Here is an 18716-nt window from a genome sequence, read left to right as displayed (position 1 = left end):
CAGGCACCTTCATCTGGATTAGATGAATAGAAGAAAAATGGTGGGATTATTACACTGATGACATCTCATTACAAATTTCTGGATGATCTCTCAACAGAGGTTTCATGCAGATGTTAAATAGCACGGGGAGTGATAAAAGAGAGCCCTATAGAACACTGTGGGCACTTTCACACATGCCAAATAATGCACTTTCAATCCACTTTCAGTATACTTTAACTATTGTTTGCAAGTGGATTTTGCCAGCTCACCCAGTAAAATCCAGCTTCAAAGTGCATTGAAAGTAGATTGGAAGTGCATTATTCAGCTTGTGCGAAAGTGCCCATAAATGCCAAGGAAAAGAACAATAGCCCCCCAGCACCACTTCCCAGTGCTCTCCAGCAAGATCAGATGGGGGACTATTGTAGCAAAGTTCCTCTCAACCCAGGAAAATCAATAGGGTCACACTTCTCCCGTTTTGTTCTCATAATAATTGTCATCCAGGGCTGGTGCTGGCCTAAGCACTTATGGCGTCCTAGGTATATTCACCTGCCCGTCCCCTTCCACTGAAGCACAGCAAGAAACTGCTGCCCCACCTACAACAGCAGGAAGCTTCTGCACCCTGTCTGCTCTATGGTGAGACACCACTGCGGGAAGGTGGCAAATGAAGACGACGTGGTAGTGCTGCCTTCCTTTCCTCCTCCAAGTTCCCAGAGGAATGGCACAGCAGCACTCAGCCTCTTGCCCCCTCTGCTTCCCGGAGGGATGATGCTACAGCTCCTACCTGTTTGCCTCCCCCACCAGGGCAGGAAGCTGTTGCACACCCTCTTCCTCTTCCATCACAGTAGCAAGGGAAAGAGAAAAAGGGCCAGACAGACCTGTGCCCCCTCCAACTGAGGGTGTTAGAGAGGAAAACAGAAGGCTCCCCCATAGCCACCCACTGGGGGGCAAGCCCCAGGCTGTGGCTTGCTACAGCAGACCCAGATGCTGGGGGGCAGGCACAGGGGCTGGTGGGGGCCCCCTCCATTATTCTGGCACCTTATGCAATTCCCTATGGCTGCCTAGTGGATGGGGCCACACCAGGGCAACCACAACTATTTCTGCCCCCAAACTGGCTGGAAGTTAGCTCCAGAAAATCAGTGTAATCCAGAAAGGTATGGATATGTTATTGAGCCAATGCCTCTTGCTCAGGCACTGACATAACCTTTCCCAAATGAGGAAATTTGCCACAGACCAATAGGGTCCAATGAGGTCATCTTTCTTGCCTTCTGTATCCTCTTGGTCACTCCTTCTTGGCTGGCTGACTTCTGACAGGATGGAAGAGGATCAAGCACCGTGTTTTTTTAAGCTTTTGGTCACACAGAAACTGAAAGCAGTTTCTAATGGGCCATTTTAAAAAAAAGCAATCTACCCACACATATTTGGTTGTGAGAAAACAGAAAGCTATTTTTATTGTTCTGCATGCAGTTACTGGAGTGATAACAACACTCTGAGCTTCTCAGGATTGTAAACAGAAGATTTCTGACATAACTGAAGCTGACAATGCTGTGATTAGGAGAAAATAATCAGCCAGGGTGCTTCAACCATGACTTTAAATACAGCACGCTGAGTACACTGGCAGAATACCAGCTTTGGTGAAACCCTGGGGTGGCCTTGGCTTGGCGGGCATACCACATTCTTTGTCCAAGTTCCAAATTCCTTTCCTCAAGCAAAGAGGGCAGTGCGTTTGCAAAGCTCAGTTACATTTCCTGCTCAAAGGGATGCTTCTTAAATCTCTCATGAATGGCACGCTGGAGACAAAGTTAAGCACTTTCAAGTCCCGTTGGTTTCAACAGGATAATTAAGCACATACATCAAATCATTGGGACGTGCAAAGGCTTAACTGGGGCTGGGGTTATGGCCTGAAGCTCTAGTTGGTCATACATGCCATTAATCAAGCCACACTCTCAGTCTGAATGTGAAGTAGGACTCCCTGTCTTTGGTGGGGCACTCCATTGCAACTGGTACATGGGAGAGAGATGCAATACAAACCAGGGACTCCCATCACTTTGCTTGGGCTCAAGGTGGTTGCCAAGGTGTGTATAGTGAGGGGCATGGATGGGCCATGCTGGTCCTGGGGAAAGGGTGGTTCTTCAGTCTCACTGGGGCCTTTAAGTGATCCACCTTCCCCCTCACAAGTGGCGAGAGCTTTCCCTACTTGCCTGGTTAAAACCTGTGCTATGAATCTCATATGATAACCAGTTTAAGAGAGCCAGGAAAGAATTTCACCCGACTGCAACCAGGATTCAGACTGGCTGGGTATTTTTCCCCTCACAGCAAATGTACCTATTACAGATAATAAAAAAAAGGGAGATACAATTTATCCTGTGTACTATACAATTTTCTCTGTTGTGGTTATGCTAGGTTTCATTGCAACTTGATTAGTGCCTACATTCAACCAGGGCGGGCAGGCGGAAGTGGGCTTCTCAACAGCTCCAGTAAATGGGGGTATCACGATCCATGCTTACCGAACAAGAGTCTGCTTTCCAAAATGTTTGACTGGAGTTTTAATTTTTCTCCTTAGCCCCTTTACTCGTTTTACCTCAGTAGAGGCTTTTTCAAGTTAACATCCAAGTAACAGAAATTAAACACTGTACAAGGAATGGACTTGGAGGGAAAACGGTAGGTAAGGAAGGCATAGCACTAGAGCTAGTTTATAAGTTTTACTACAAAGAAAGCTTAGATCTTAGATGGCTTAGTTAGAACAGAATTACAATTCTTAAATTAAGTTCCCAGATTCAGTTCACAGAACTTCCTATAGATGTTCCTATTCAGACTGCTGCCTAGCTAACAGGGAAGTATGTACATTATACAGTCTCTCTCCCCCAGAGAACAAAGAAGTATGGAGATTGTTCCTCAAATCTCTCTTCCAGTTCTCTCTATAGATCTTCCCCCACCCTTTTGTGGCAGTAATCCCTTAACAAAACCCTGTATCCGGAATATCTCCTTCCCAGAGCCTATTCCTTTTCAGTGACCTCAGAAAGGGTCTCTTTCCTCTCACTCTCTGCCTGTCACTCCACAGGAGTTGTTTCACAACCGCTTAGGCAAATCTGAACCCTCAGTTTCCCAAAGTCAAAAACAGCTACTGAACATACAGGTTACGAAAAACAGACTCCCTCCCTTTTTCGTGCTCCTTAGGTCCGCCTACTCCCTGCCAGGTTTTCCCCAGCTTCACTCAAAGATTAAGTCTTTGTTCATCACAGGGGGGCATTAAGAGGCCTAGAGGTGAGGGTTGGTGTTCCCACCCCCTCTGAATAGGATGCATTAGTTGCACCCTCATGCTGCTGGTGGTGGCAGGTAGAATGCTCACCTGCAGCATCCCATTATAGCCAGGTTTCCTTCCAGCAGATGGGCCAAGGACAGGGCTCATTTTGTATCATTTGCTGTCCCTGAACCTGTTGCTGCCCAAAATACTAATGGAAGCTTCTGATGAATAAGGTTGTGGCCTTCTTTCACTCGAGTGTGTTGCCTCGTCCTTGCCCCCCCCCCCATGCCTGGATCCCTGTTGCAGGTATAATTCTAATGCGTTTGCAACTCAATATGTGTATGTGTGAAAATTGCCATCAAGTTGCAGCTGACTTATAGCAACCCCACAGGGGTTTCAAGGCAAGAGACCTTCGGAGGTTGTTTGCCATTGCCTGCCTCCATGTGGGCTGAGAGAATTCTGAGAGAACTGTGACTGGCCCAAGATCACCCAGCAGGCTTCATGTGGAGGAGTGGGCAATTGAACCCACGTCTCCCGCTGCTCTTAACCACTACACCATGTGCTCTACACTGCTGCTCTTAACCACTACTCTTTATAGTCCAAAACACTATGGGAGATAACATAGCCTTTTGCTCCTTATTTGCTGTCCCCAGTTCCCCTGCTAGAATAAGCAAGCATGTGTGTGTGTGTGTGTGGGGGGGGGGTATTAGAAGTGACCATATGCAACATTCATGGTTTTGTTTGCAAAGAAATGTGATTGCAGTGGATGAAAATAATACTCATGTAATGTCTGGTTCTAAAAGATGACATGAGCAGGATCCTAGTGGGGCACGAGCACACCAGCAGGAGAAGGTTGTGGCTCAATGGAAGATAGCAAAGATAGACATCCAGGCCTTCTGCTATCAGATGTCACAGGTCTTCAAGGGAAGGCCCTTGGCAGGGGAGGATAGGAACCAGGATTTCATCAGTAAACACCAGGACTCCCAAAGAAACTGGACCTGTTATTAGAGTGGGATTGATAGGAACGAGGCTACTGCTGGTGTTTTCCTTCTCCTGCTGCTGTTTTATTCCTAACAGAAGCAGATAATGAGATGCCTGGTGCCTACAATCATTTGGCTTTCATGATAATCATCATTTAAGGACTCTGTAAAGTGCAATGGTGGAGAGTAGGGAATGGCAGCTGGGATAAGCTTGCAAACTCATCAGAGCTGAGAACAAGCTGTGTGGAGGTGCTCAGCCCTGCCAGGTCTTTTTGGCAAGCCTGAAATACAGAAATAGCCAAGCATGGCCTGCAGCAAACTCTACCCAGCCCTGTGTCTATACGTGAGGCTAAAAAGAGACTCTCTTGTGCTCTTTGTAGCATGTGTGAATACCATGAAAGAAGGACAGGACAGATTCTAGGAGATCCTCATTCAATTCTCCACTCTAACATAAAGCTTGCAGCATAAACCTTTGGCTAGTCACTCTACCTCACATGCCAAGCTTCTTAAAGGAAGGGTGGGATTGAAATGCACTAGATAAAGTGGAATAAGGGTGGGAACAGGAATTATTTTCAAAAAAAATGGATGATGCAAACCAGGAGCCAAATATGCACAAAAGTATTCTCTCATTCGTTCATCCCTATCTGGATGAGGAATTGGGCACACAAACAGGTCCTGTACTTGCAACCTCTCAACTCAATCCAGCACCCAGGACTGTGTGTACGTAGCCAGGAGAAAAAAGCTATAATTATGCTTAAGTATGGGTTGGGAGAGGGAAGAAAGGGTTGGCTTTAGGAAGGAGGCAGTGGCTATTTCACATGCTAAAAAATTCTGGATAACCAAAGAGAGAACCTCTTGTTGCCTGAAAATGTGGCTCATATTACAAGCTGTAGTCTTTCTCTCCAGTCCTTAGCATCCAGGATGCTGTTCAGGAGCAAGAAATTTCCTGTACCCAGCTGGTGGCTGCAGAGAGTGGGGATCGAAGTTGACATCCATAGGCAGCTGCTATGGGGAATGGGGCCTTTAAGGCACTGTTACCACAACTGCAGATTGGCAATGGTGTTCCTGCGCTGCTCAATGATGTACAGAGTCTGAATTATGCATCCAGCATAATTCTGAGTCTCTTGGAAGGGGGAAGTGGAATGTTGTGGGAGGGTGGGAGCCTCCAGGAGATATGAACAGCTTGTCATGCTCTCACAAAAGGGCCTGGGAAGTGGCCAAGGTGAATACTCGCATTTATCCACTTCAGGTGGAGAGCTGGCAGTGGGACGACAGTGAAGGTGCCCATACATTCCCTCCTTTCCTGATCAAAGACCATTGGGACTGGGACATAGCCAAAGGGTGTGGAGACAAGGTGAGTGGGTATGGCTTGGACACTCAGATACTGCAATGGATAGGTCAAAATTCTGCCTGTTTCCTGAAAGCTGCTGGTCTCCTCTAAATCTGGTTGGAATGATCACTGAGCCAGTAACAGCCAAGCAGGCCTTGACAGAGTTGATGGAAGGGGGAGTTGGAACCAAAAGCAGTCAAACACCCCTTTTTCTTCAGATGAGGTTTAGCTACCAGGAAGGTAGGTTAGTAGGGTTGCCAGGTCCCTTTTCACCACCGGCGGGAGGTTTTTGGGGCAGAGCCTGAGGATGGCAGGGCTTGGGGAGCGACTTCAATGCCATAGAGTCCAATTTACTTTACATTTATTGTTACGGCTATTGGCCAACATAATAGAGTCTAATTGCCAAAGCGGTCATTTTATCCAGGTGACCTGATCCCAATTCGCTGGAGATCAGTTGTAATAGCAGGAGATATCCAGCTAGTACCTGGAGATTGCAGGAGTCAATACAGGTTAGGGAATCCTTGGTTGCAGGAGTAACTGTTTGACTTTGAGGCTTTGAGGGAAGCAGGCTGGTAGAGCGTGGTATCCAGGACAGGTTTGCACTTAATGTCTAATTGACCTTCCTAAAGGAAGCTAAAGGGATTGCTTGTGGTTTCATTTAAACGTACTCTGGTAGTTCTAATCTGTGATTCCGTGGAACAGGGTCAAGTCATTCAGAACTTTTCTTTCACAACATAGATTGGCAGCTATTTGCTCACTATCCTCAGTACAGATTGTTTTATTGGCAACTGCTTATGTTTTGTGCCCAGCGAAAACTGAGAGCTACATTTGTAAATATTTTCAAGGATCGTTGTTCTTTCTAAGACTATAACCCTTTCCAGGGAAAGAAATAAAAGCTGTTTTATTTACTTCTCTCTTGTGTGGTTTTAGGGCAGACAAGGTATTTTCCTGAATAATATCCAAGACAGGAGAGGAGAACAAAAGATGTAGAACACCAGTACCCCAATATTCATATGACCACTTGGTTTGTTTTAAATTTAACAGCAAAGGTACTGGAGATGGTGACTGCCAACAAAATGCATAGCACGCTAGCCACAACAGTATACCCATATTACACCCACCCCCATCACAAATACATAGAAGTAAGTCCTGCTGAATTCAACTGAATATGTCTAAGTAAGTGACATTAAGATTGTAATATACTAACTGTTTTAGAACAAGGTGACAGAGTTATGGTCAGTAACCACTTTGAGCTTTTAGGAAAAGTGGTAGATAAAAACATATCAAATTCTTCCATTTCCAAACTTTACCATTCATGACTAATCATGACCAGTGTTCGTACAGTTATACAATTAAATCTACTGAAGCAGTTTGACGAGATTCTAGAAAGGACTTGTTTAACCTTGCCTGTCCATGCTGTCCAAAGAGTAGGGAAACAAAACAGAGATTTTTAAGGAGCAATGAAAAAATAAAACCACTTGGAAGGGGAAATAAAGAAAGATAGGAGACCCATGACTTGCCTTCAATGAGAAGCAGAGTCATTGCTGTCTTCACTTGGGCAGATTTCTGCTGTGAGGATGGAAGAAGAGGGTCTGATAGAGGGTTTGTGTGAGCAAAGGAAATCTGAAAGGGCAGCATCTGAGTGCTCTATGTTTTCATCCCAATGTGTTCTTGTTAGTTTCTATACAGAGAAGCATAACTGTTGTTTTCTTGTGTGAAAGAGAAAACTGTTCACTCAGAGAAGCAAAACTCCAGGCTGGCAGATTGGATGCCTTTGGTTTGGAGCAAATTGAAGAGTAAAGTAAGAGTTCTCTTCCAATAAATGATTAAAGCAGAGGCCACAGCTGAGAAAAATATTGCCTCAGGCCCATCATAAAGGCAGACGTTTGAGATGCTCAAGGGAGAGCAGATGCTTCTGCAGTTGCACTAGATTGCCAGTGTAAATTCCAGAATGTAAATTCCAGTTATAAGATACAGCAGTTTTAAGAATTCCCATAACATTCTTTGCCACTTACTTGCAGGCTACTTAGTCATGACCTAGCTTCTTTGAAGGCTCTTCTCTCCATCAGAAAGCAAACAGATCAGGAGATATAACTGTTACTAAGGAATATAGACAGGAACAATGAACAGCAGGATTTTTTAAAAATGCACATACAACATTGATTTGCCAATAGTTTCTGTGTTTGATGACCAATTTAACTGTTGAGTTTTGGCCTGACTGGGCCAGTAGTACGGCAAAGTCATTTTGTCCTGTAGGGGGCAGCCATTTTGCCAGTTGAAAAGGCATGCAGGAGGAATAAAAGTGTCTCATCCCTCCATGCTGCCCTTGCAGCATTTTTAAATAGGCTCCATTGATGGGCTCAATAAGCCCTCATCCACTCTTGGAATACCAGAAATTCTTACTGTCTGGTCTGTATTGCAGCTGCGTCACAGGTTATTGAATCATCTGTGCACCTCAACTCTTTTCTGGGCCAAAAGTGAGCTCCCACAGAAGTAGATGAAGTCTCAAATATTTATGTTCTACCACTGAGTCATATCAAGTTACTGTTTCAGGAGCACACATACTCATGCATTGACTGCCCATTCCTGAAACCTGCAGCGGCTAGGGACAGTGTGGCCGCAGCGCTGTCACCACACCTCCACAGCGGTTTTGCGGCCGCTGCAGGGGGGGAAAGGGCATTTCCCCCCAAAAAAATTTTTAAGAGGGGGAAAGCCCCATAGAGAACAGCAATGCTGCACCAACAAAAAGCTGGAGCAGCACCGCTGTTACAAAAGGGGGTATTCCCGGGCTGAAAGGGATTAGGAAAGTGCCTATTGGCAGCTCTGCCCCCCGAAACACCCCGGGAATGCCTCCCAGGACGCTGGTGGGAAGCCGAGCCGGTGTCCGAGAGCAATGCTGCCGCAGCCATCCAAAGGAGGCAGCGCAAGTGGCAACCAGTGTCCATGCCAGTTTGCATGGCACAAGTGGCACGGACACTGGCATTGGGATCACGTCGGCTCCTAAGGCGATTCAGCCCCCTACCTCAGGAATGCGCTCTTTCAATCCCACCCCTTTATGCAAGCTATCTTGGTTACCTCAAATTGGCTGTCTGAGAAAAGGAGTAAATCAGAAAGGCAAGTTGACAGAATCACATGAGCTATCCAAGGGATCTTCAGTGGTCATTACTCACCTCTTCTGCTCAGAATGCCATGTTCTCCTCTGCTCAGTACAACAGACAAATGAGAACACATCACTGCACTGTTATCCCACACTTTGCCAATTCCCTGCTTGGATTTCAGGCCAAATGTGTTGTTTAAAGGTCTTCCCTTCAGAAAACTATACAAGCCTAAACTTGAACAACCAAAGTACTGTTCCTGTTCGGAATGTTTATGGAGAAAAAACCCTGTAATTACAGAGCATCACAGACATACTCTATCTGAAACATATAAACTATAGAAAAATGTTCGATCCTTTATGTAACACTTGGATCCCACTTTGGCATGCAGAATGTCCCAGGTTCAGTCCCCGGCATCTCCAGTTCAAATGATCAGGTAAAATTATATGAAAGGTCACTTTCACCTTGGCCCCTTTTCTTTTAATATCTTTGCAATTAATAGAGTTATTCTAAAAAGCCATTGTAACCAGAGACATTTGAATAAATTGAACAATTTTTTATTTATTTGGATTTAGTTTTTTCAGTATGCATTGCTAACTTGAAGAGTAGTTAGCTGTTTTGAATAAAATGGATTTGCATTCACTCAAATGGTTATGATAATATTCAGTAAATCAGTTCTAGCCTGAGGTTATTTTAAGATCCTTTAATATATTTAAAAATGGAAGATTCTGTATTACATAGGTGTATATACCATTGATACGATTATCTATGCTTTACCATGGGAAAAATCCTTTCATGCTTAAAAAAATGCACCTTAGTTTAAATCTGTACAGTATAACATACATAGTAGTAAAGAAAGTAGTAAACAGGTTATGTGCCAAAGAAGAGAGCTACACATTACAAGGCAATTACAATTTTGACACAAAGTAAAACATGTCTTCCAGTATCTGAAGGCAATTCACAATCATTTTCCAAGATATTTGTGTGATTTAAGGCCATTTGTTCTAATTAAAAGTATTGACACAAATACTCACAAAACTGTGAATTTCTTGTAAAAACTGTACATGCAAAAACATTTGATAATTAGGATAAGAACAGGCATATCATAAAATACTTGAGTAGTTCCATACACAAAGTTGTGCACGAAGCAACATATCTGTGCAATTTTAATCCATAATATTAATAGAATATTTACCTGTGTGCCTTACATAACACTGTGGCAACAGCCAACTCAAAATGAGTCAGCATCCCTTTGAATGGACAATCTAGACAACCTCGTGGCAAGTGGCAATTTAAGATCTTTGTATCACTCATAATAAAATATTCATCTTCAGAAAGTAATAGAATGCCAAAGCCCAAATGTTGTTATGCAAGATACTCTATAGATATCATACACTAAGCGAACTGAAGTGTAAGACTCAAATGTTATTGAATGCAGCCATATCACATTATGTATGTAGTTCAAATTTATTATGCCAGCATAATCATTCTTAAAAAATGTAAACACAAGTTATTTCAGAAACTGGAATATCTTGCAAAAATACATATTCTTACAGTATTCATATCTTGGAAGCTTATTTTCAATTATGCCATTTTGAAAAGTGTATCAGATTTATTTATTACTGAGCACTTGAGTGAGGTGTTTCCATTATTGTAACCTATGTATGTCTTTGTCCCTCCAGCTTTCCTCTTAATCTTGCATTTATATTTGTCTGGACAATCATTCAAAGAGATATTGCTTCTCTTGTGGATTTAACTATTGCAAGCTAGAAGACAATTCAATATTCCAAATTCTTAAGATTAAGAATAATTATAAAAAAGTAGTTAATTTTAAAAAGTAGTAACATGTAAACATAGATACAGAGGAGTTGCATTCTTGCACATCTGTATGTACATATTAAGTAAGGAAGGACATTGACGTCTGAGTTGAACCTGTGAAGAAGAGAAGGGGCCTACTTTTCTTCTCATCTGAATACATATATTGTCAGCAATTTCTTCTTAATGTTTACCCGAAAACTCATCTGATTTAATTTCAACCCACTGCTTCTGCTCTGACCTTCAAGGGACAACAGAAAACAAACCTGCACCGTTTTCTATATGACATCCCTGCAAGTATTTGAAGAGGGTTATCACATCACCTTTCAGACATCTCTATGCTAAACATATTCAGTTTGGGACATCACAATTTAGAAAGGATGTATACAAGCTGGAACTTGTCCAAAGGAGGACAACATAAATGGTTGTGTGGGGAAAGGTTGAATGAGTGATGTATGTTTAGCATAGAGATGTCTGAAAGGTGACATGATAACCATCTTCAAGTACTTGAAGAGATATTCTGATGTTCTGATGGGTAAACTAGAGGACTGTGGACTGGATCCTAGGATAGTTAGGTAGATAGGAAACTGGTTGCCAAACCACACTCAAAGAGTAGTTGTCAATGTTGTCAATTTCATCTGAAAGAAGAGAGGTGTCCAGTGCGGGTGCCAGAGGGTTCAGTTCTGGGTCTGGTACTTTTCAATATTTTTATAAATGAACTGGATGAGAGTGTAGAGGGACTACTCATTAAATTTGCAGATGACACCAAATTGGGAGGAGCAGTGTACACACCAGAAGACAGAATAGAATTCAACAAGATCCGAACACACTGGAAAAGTGGGTGGATGTGAACAAGATGCAATTCAACAAGGATGAGGGACATGCATACTGGATGGGGAATACACTTCTGGGTAGCAGTGTATGTGAACAAGATCTTGGGGTACAGGTGAACTGTAAGTTAAATATTTAACTGTAAGTCATATTTAACTGTAAGTTAACTGTAAGTTAAATATGAGCAGCCAGTGTGATGCAGTGACAAAAAAAGCTAATGAGATCTTGGGGTGCATCAACAGAGGCGTAACAACCAAATTGCAAGATGTCATAGTTCCGCTGTACACTAAACTGGTCAGGCCGCACCTGGAGTATTGTGTGCAGTTCTGGAGGCCTCACTTCAAAAAGGATGTGGACAGAATTAAGTGGGTGTAGAGGAGAGCGACGAGGACATCAGGGGCCTGGAGACCAAGCCCTATGAGGAAAGGCTGAGGGAGTTGGGAATGTTCAGTCTGGAGAAGAAGAGATTGAGGGGGGACATGATTGCTCTCTTTAATTATTTGAAAGGCAGTCAGTTAGAGGAGGGCAAGGAGCTATTCCTGTGGGCAGCAGAGGATACAACTCGCAATAATGGGTTTAAATTGCGGACAGAAAGGTACCGGCTGGATATTAGGAAACTTTTTTTACAGTAAGAGTTGTTTGACAGTGGAATCAGCTACCTAGGGAGGTGGTAAGCTCTCCCTCACTGACAGTCTTTAAACAGAGGCTGGACAAACACTTGTTAGGGATACTCTAGGCTGATCCTGCATTGTGCAAGGGGTTGGATTAGATGGCCTGTATGTCCTCTTCCAACTCTATGATTTTATGTAATATAGAAGATGGTGGAGGTTTGTTTTCTGTTGCCCCTTGAAGGCTGAAGCGGAAGCAGTGGGCTGAAATTAAATCAGATGAGTTTTCAGCTAAACATTAAGAACTTGCTGACAAGTTACAGCTGTTCCTCTGTAGAACAGTCTTCCTCATGAGGTGGTGAACTCGCCTTCTTTAGAGGTTTTTAAGCAGATGGCCATCTGACAGCTATGCTAGTTCTATGAACTTAGACAAGTCATGAGCTGGAAAGCTAGAAGAGATAATCACTTCCAGATACCTAGATTCAAGAAGGTGTGCTATACGAAGTATCCCCTGCTACAAGTTATTTCAATCTTTATTTTGGAAGTTCATTTTAGATATAAAAAGTAAAAATTCTTATACCAGTCTTTAAAAGAAAGCCATGCACACAGTTCAAAATGTTTACAACTAAAATTGTAGTTTTCCTTCAAAAAATGTTACTTCTCAAAAACATGTTGAGCATTTATTTCCAACATATTGACAATAATCTGGTTAATTTTTAGTAACCCTTCAGGATGATAGTTTCACTTTTAATAAGCCTCTATAATTTACATAAATACTCTTGCAGTATTTTTAATGGCATGTTCACAATTTTAACTGTTCACAGAAACATGCTTCCACTACACCGAGTCAATACTTGCCTAGTAATGACCTGACAACCCAAAATTTATTAAGTCTAAAACATGGATTAGCATGTGGCATATGATCCAAATAATTTGTTTATCCCTATGCATGTGAAGCCAGGCACAGATCTGAAGGCCACTTAGAAGTCCATGTTCTTAGTGTGACAAAAAACCTAACAATATACTCTTGAATCCCTCCCCATCTTATTTGACAAATCTAATCCTCTTGTTGGAACTATACAATTATGGTTTGATTTTGGCAGAAAATGTCACAGCTGTCATCTTTGACAAGCATGTTGCATACTCTAATCTTCTAAATGATTGGATTTGGCAAGGTCTATTAACGAAGTGTAACCAAGATAGCTAAAAACCTTAGTGGATCTTTGTAATTCCAGTGTATCATGTTGCAAGACAAATTTTGCAAGTCAGTTTCAGTAAGGTCTTCATATAAAAATATTTGAAATAAACTTAATTTATCTTCACCCTAAGCTCAGAAATGCTCTTTAAATGCTCTTTAAAAATCTGCAGCTCTTTAGGATTTTTATTTTTGAATAGCAGCCTGGTACCACCTGAGCTAGGTGATTTTATGTGGCGGCTGAGTGAACACTTGCAAACTACTCAGACTAGCCTTTTCTCGTGGTATTTTGTACACTGTACAGAATACTCACATAGGCTCTGTTCTGATCTGTGTAACCCCTTCTGCAATTGTCTTGCCATTGCTTTCAAAAGACACCCTTTAACAACTCATGCACAGCCCCTGGATTTCTCCCATTTTAGCCAACCAGAAACCTATGATCTCCTTGCACACCTTGAGGTTCCCCTATCACCAGAAAAAACTCATATCTGTCTCCCTGTCTTTGATGGTAACTTATAAATTTGCGTGCATGACACCACATCTATGAATACGGGAAAATAATGGCAATGTGTTCAGAACTGTTTGTGGAAGTCTGAGAAGTATAATCAATGGCCAGTTTCATAAAACCACATCCTGTGGGAGAGGGGGTGGGAAAAACAGGTTTGCTGAGGGGGGAGGGGAAGCTGAGTGAGAGGGGAGGAAATGAAAAGGGGGCAGGGGCATGACCTGTCACTTTTTGATTTCAAGGTGATGAGAAGAAAGGTAGGCCCCTTCCCTTCTCTGTGACTTGTGCTGTTTCTGAAAACATGTGACACTAGTTTTTCTTTCCTGTCAGAAACAAAAAAGAACTCAGAAATAAACATCACCATTTTGCTCCCTGTACATAAAAGCATTTTCAGTTGCACATGCAACCAGTTTGGCATTTTGGTATTAAGAAGTTAACTTGTTTTGCTCAAAGGCCCACCAGAAACCTCTACTGCATACAAAGAGGGACACTTGGCCTCAGCTCATTGGCTCTTTAATGTGCACCATAGTACTGGACTGAGCACTTTTTTTTTTTAGCAGCACTCCATTGTCTGTGAAAAGCAGTAAGCATCTGGAGTACTCATATTTGAGTCTGCAATACATGAATAGGAGGTGTATACGGTGGAGGTGCAGGAGATGGCTTGAATCCTCGGACTCTCATGTAGGAGAGAAACTGGTCCGGTATCTCAGCTAAGACATCTTTAGCAAGTCTGGCCATACTTAATATGTGGTTTCCAGTTCTGTCAATGTAATCCCGAAATGGCACAAACTGAAACAAAATTAATATATAGATATATTTTTCTGTCATGGCTACCATTTAACATCCTTGAGAACAATATTATTGATTTGATATGGTGCCTTATCTTCTGTACCATACCAGCATAAAACACAATGTCCACTGTCACATATTAAGCCACTTACAAATTAAGCTCCATGCATTCACTCTGCCTTGGCCTTTCCTCTTGATATTGGGCTTGAGGGATGTGACTAGACAGAATTTCAACAGGTGCACCTTCCTCAAATATTTGATGCACCCATACAAGGCAAGTGGTCCTGCACCAATCCAACAACTCTAATGAATGCCTGGGCATAAATGTTACAGATGTATCTTCTATAGTAACTTGATACATATGCCCAAATGGAATGTGATTGCCTCTTTTCTGGCATGGAAATTAAAACATGACAACCTTTGACAAGATAAGAGTTAAAGCTCTTATAGGTTCACCTATGCTCTAAAAAGCACGGAAACTAGAATTATGTCCTTAGCAGGTTTACCCCATTCTTCCACCAAGGTTAAATTTGGCTTTTACTAAGATTTGCCCTGTTGCCTCTTTCTTCTTTGCTTACTGGTTAAGACTTTCCCTACTTCTTCAAAAATGAAACTGAAGATATCAGCTCTGATCTCTCTACCTTTCTTTCTCAACATACTGCTCACCTTCAACATACTGCAGGTGCATTACAGCAATAAAACAGCTCAAAAATACTTTAAAACATAACTGCAGTATACCAAAGAATAAAATCATAGAAATAGAGGAGCAGGGAGAACATTCAAATATCAACAAGAACTGAGAAGACTCTTAAGAATTTATAGTTTTTGAGGGAGGAATGAAATGAGATTTCCAAATGAACCCTGCAATGATTCCTTATGGGCTCAGCTTCTGCTTTACTATGGGCAAAAATGATAAACAGAGTTGCACCTACCTGTAATTGTTGGTCATTGAGTGGTCACCTATGCAGTCACACATGGGTACTGTGCACACACAGGCCTGCTGCAGAAAGGATGTTTTGAAGCCCAAAATGCCTAGAGGTGCTCTGTCCTCCTCTCCCACATTGTTTCCTGCCTTTTCCAGCGTGATATAGAGGGGGCATCACTGTGGGACTGGAATGACAGCCCCCAGAGTGCAATGACAGCCCCTGGGACTAGCAATAGTGTTCTGGGACTGGAATGACAAGGGCTGTCATTGCACTCTGGGGCTGTCATTCCAGTCCCAGAGTAATGTAGCTAGGCCCAGAGACCTCAATGGAATCTCCATGCCACATTTTCTTTGCAACTCTTTTTGTGCTGTAACCTATTTCAATGGAGCCCATGCAAGTGAATTGGCAATCCTGGCTCCCATTATCTTCAATGGGCTGCACAGTCTTTCCTATTATTTCTAATGGGCAATCCTCTCATTCGGTTTAGTACATCGCATTAAAAAACCCAGGGCTGCATTGATTTCTTGAAGATGCTTTTGGCCATGCACAGGGGGTGTATTGGGGTGAGGAGCCATGCCTGATGCTGCATACACACACACATACATACACACACACACACACACACAATTCAAAAAATCGTGCAGGAAGGAAGCGGCAATCCAAGCGCCGGTGCACCCATCATGAATGGGTAGACCTTGAGCAAGACGGCGGCATTGAAGAGTATTTAAATTCGCAAAATTAAAAAAAAAAAAGGAATAGCTGCAGTCAATGGTGGGCGCGGGACAGATCCATTCAGAAGGGCTCTCTAATTTAAAAAATAACTTTAAAAAAGGGCTGGGATGTCCTGTGTGCCAGTTTTTACTTGGCTGAGAGGCTAAATGCCGCCAATGAAAGCCTTCGGTTTTCCGTGAGGGAGGGATTCTGATCATTCGCATTTTGGCTGAGACTTCATGGCGGCAAACTACTCCGAAATACAACCAGCATAGGGATTAGAAACCTTGCATGAGAAAACTGTGCAGCAAGAGAGGAGGCAAACCAAGCGCTGTTGCTATTTTCTAATGTATCATGTAGTGTAAATAACTATATTTCCTCAAGTCATATAGAAATGAGGATGTAACCCAATTTACAACACTTGACAATTTCAACAAAATAACAGCCAAGTGTGCTTTTTCTTAATTTCAAATTAAAATCATGCCATTATGCATTATAGCAAAGGAGAGATATGAAATGGACATTATCTTTTGTAGAACTTCATGAAACTCTATCAGAAGTTCTACTGGACCATATGTATTTTGTCCTCTGTATAATATTCAGTTCCTTTTTGAAACTACGGAAAAGCTATATGCACTGGTAATGGCTACACCATTGAAACTGCTGGCCATTTTTATGAAAGCACTGCATTATGGAGTATGCCAGCACCATAAGATGACATGTTACATCAAAGTATAGAAAAACTTTACTCTAAGGCATTGCTGGTATCCTTCCTATCTAGATAAAAGATGGTTTTGAACAGTTGAATAGTTCTATAGTTTTGTCATCTGCTTTCATCAGGATCCCAGCATCCAAGTCTAATGCAGCCATTAAAGCTTCCTTCTCTCAGAATTGCCCGTAATTTGCAGCCTTTTCCCCACACTTCATGTGCCATTTAGAGAGGTGTGCTGGATTTCCTCATCCAAGCAGGTAGGAACCAATTGTGCCATCTCTTTGCACTGACAACACCTTTAAAGTCATAAACTCGTGCCAGCTTCTGAAACTCTCCAAGAAGAAGGGAGAACAGAAATCACTGAAATAACCCATGAAAAAAGAACTTCAATTAAACCCTTATGTAACAAAATTAACTACCACACAGCCTAAACGACAATTTCTCTGTAACTCTAAAAATGTAGACACAACTCTGAACAACATTAATGGCAGACTTGGTCTTGAGAAAGTGATCAAAACTCTCAGTTCCTCCATAGCTCTCCAGAATTTTCCAGTGTGCTTTCCTGCACACGTGCCTATCCAAATGTGTGACTGCATGAAAACTATAAAAGGAATAAACACACAGGCATTGAACGTTTAAAACATTTGCTGGCATAAGGGGCTTGTCATCTTACCTGTACGATATCTCGTTCTGCATATTTTCCTCTTGAGGAAAGTCTGACTACATCACCATCCAGTTCTTCCATAGCTTAAAAATGGGAAAAAGATTATTACACTCCATTTGAATTTCAGCTGCTCAGCAAACCTCATACAGAAAGCAATATTTTTGTTGTTATCTGTTTATACAGTAGTTTTAGCAACTGATCCTGGGATCAGCAAGCAATTACAACTGCTTGTTCTTGCAACATCAGACAATCCATTCTTTGTCACTCTTGCTAGAGTACAGCCAAATATGTGGTTTTTATTCCCATTTTACATGCTGGCTAGTGAAGCTTGCCCAGCCAAGGACGAGGCATTTGGCGGTCATCTTAGTCCATCACATTTCCATATGGTTATCATTTAAACATAACACCACTTTAACCATCAAAAAATGATCTTCAGCTTGAGCACTGGAACTGACAAGTACAGCAACTTGATTGGTCATAAACTTATCACCCCAGAGATCAAACATTCAGGTTTCTTTGTCAGAGGCCAATGAATAATTTTAGCAAATCATATCCTAGCATAAAGGTTATGCTGATGCATTTTAAACACATGCGAGCCCCAAGAACAGTCTTGCTTGAGGGGGCAGCAGTCTCTTTTCCTCTCTGGTACTGCCGTGAACATTGTCTTGAGCCTAGCATCGGTAAAGGCTGCTTTCAGCTCAGCAGATTGCAGCATTAATGTTATCTGCATTTTACTCAGACTTAGATGCAATACTTAGCTGAACAGTATAGCACTGTAGGAAACAGATCGCAAATTACTGGGGACACAGAAATGCATTTGTGAATAAGCCAGGCAAGTCATTATTTTAATTAAGCTATCAAACGTCTTTTCTTGGAAGCTTCTCTCAAAAGATTCCTGACAGCAAAAATTAGGAATTACTGCATTTGTTACAAAGCATTACTGCTTTCAACATTAAAATAATCCAACATTAAAATAATCCAAGTGATAACTCATTCTAAATGCTTAAAATAACTACTGTACAAAAAAACGGAAGTGGCAGAACAACTCTGAGGCTTTAAATACTCGAGTATGGCTACGTTTCTCAACATTTTACCACAGTTTCCATGTGCATGCTTTCCAATCATTTTTTGTAAAAAAAAACAAGGTGTGTCATTTGTGAAAGCCTGCTTGGTTTCTGAACAGATCTCAGCCTTCAGAGTACACTACAAACCTTGCATTGTGTTGCAATTTTAAATGTCACAAAGGCACCATGATGATTCTACTAAGATCACAGATTTGTCTTGTAAAAAAGTGAACACAGTACAATGTGCAAATCTGTGCTAGATCCCTAGTAA

The 18716-nt window shown here is 42.0% G+C and overlaps 1 protein-coding gene across 1 annotated transcript in view; it reads right to left on the bottom strand.

Moving 5' to 3' along the window:
- Window positions 1–13860: 13860 nt before the first annotated feature.
- CPNE8 (copine 8) overlaps window positions 13861–18716 on the bottom strand; it is a 68635-nt gene continuing 63779 nt past the window's right edge. Inside the window, exons 19-20 of the mRNA XM_056847228.1 lie at window positions 17391–17464; window positions 13861–14368 (exon numbers count right to left, since the gene is read on the bottom strand). Of these exons, the coding sequence (XP_056703206.1) occupies window positions 14180–14368; window positions 17391–17464 (263 nt within the window). The 3' untranslated portion in view covers window positions 13861–14179. The remainder of the gene's footprint in view (window positions 14369–17390; window positions 17465–18716) is intronic.

The sequence above is a fragment of the Euleptes europaea genome, chromosome 3, assembly GCF_029931775.1.
Source record: "Euleptes europaea isolate rEulEur1 chromosome 3, rEulEur1.hap1, whole genome shotgun sequence".
Taxonomy (NCBI): domain Eukaryota; kingdom Metazoa; phylum Chordata; class Lepidosauria; order Squamata; family Sphaerodactylidae; genus Euleptes; species Euleptes europaea.
The sequence above is the reverse complement of the archived record's forward strand: the minus strand, read 5'-3'. Positions and strand labels throughout refer to the sequence as shown.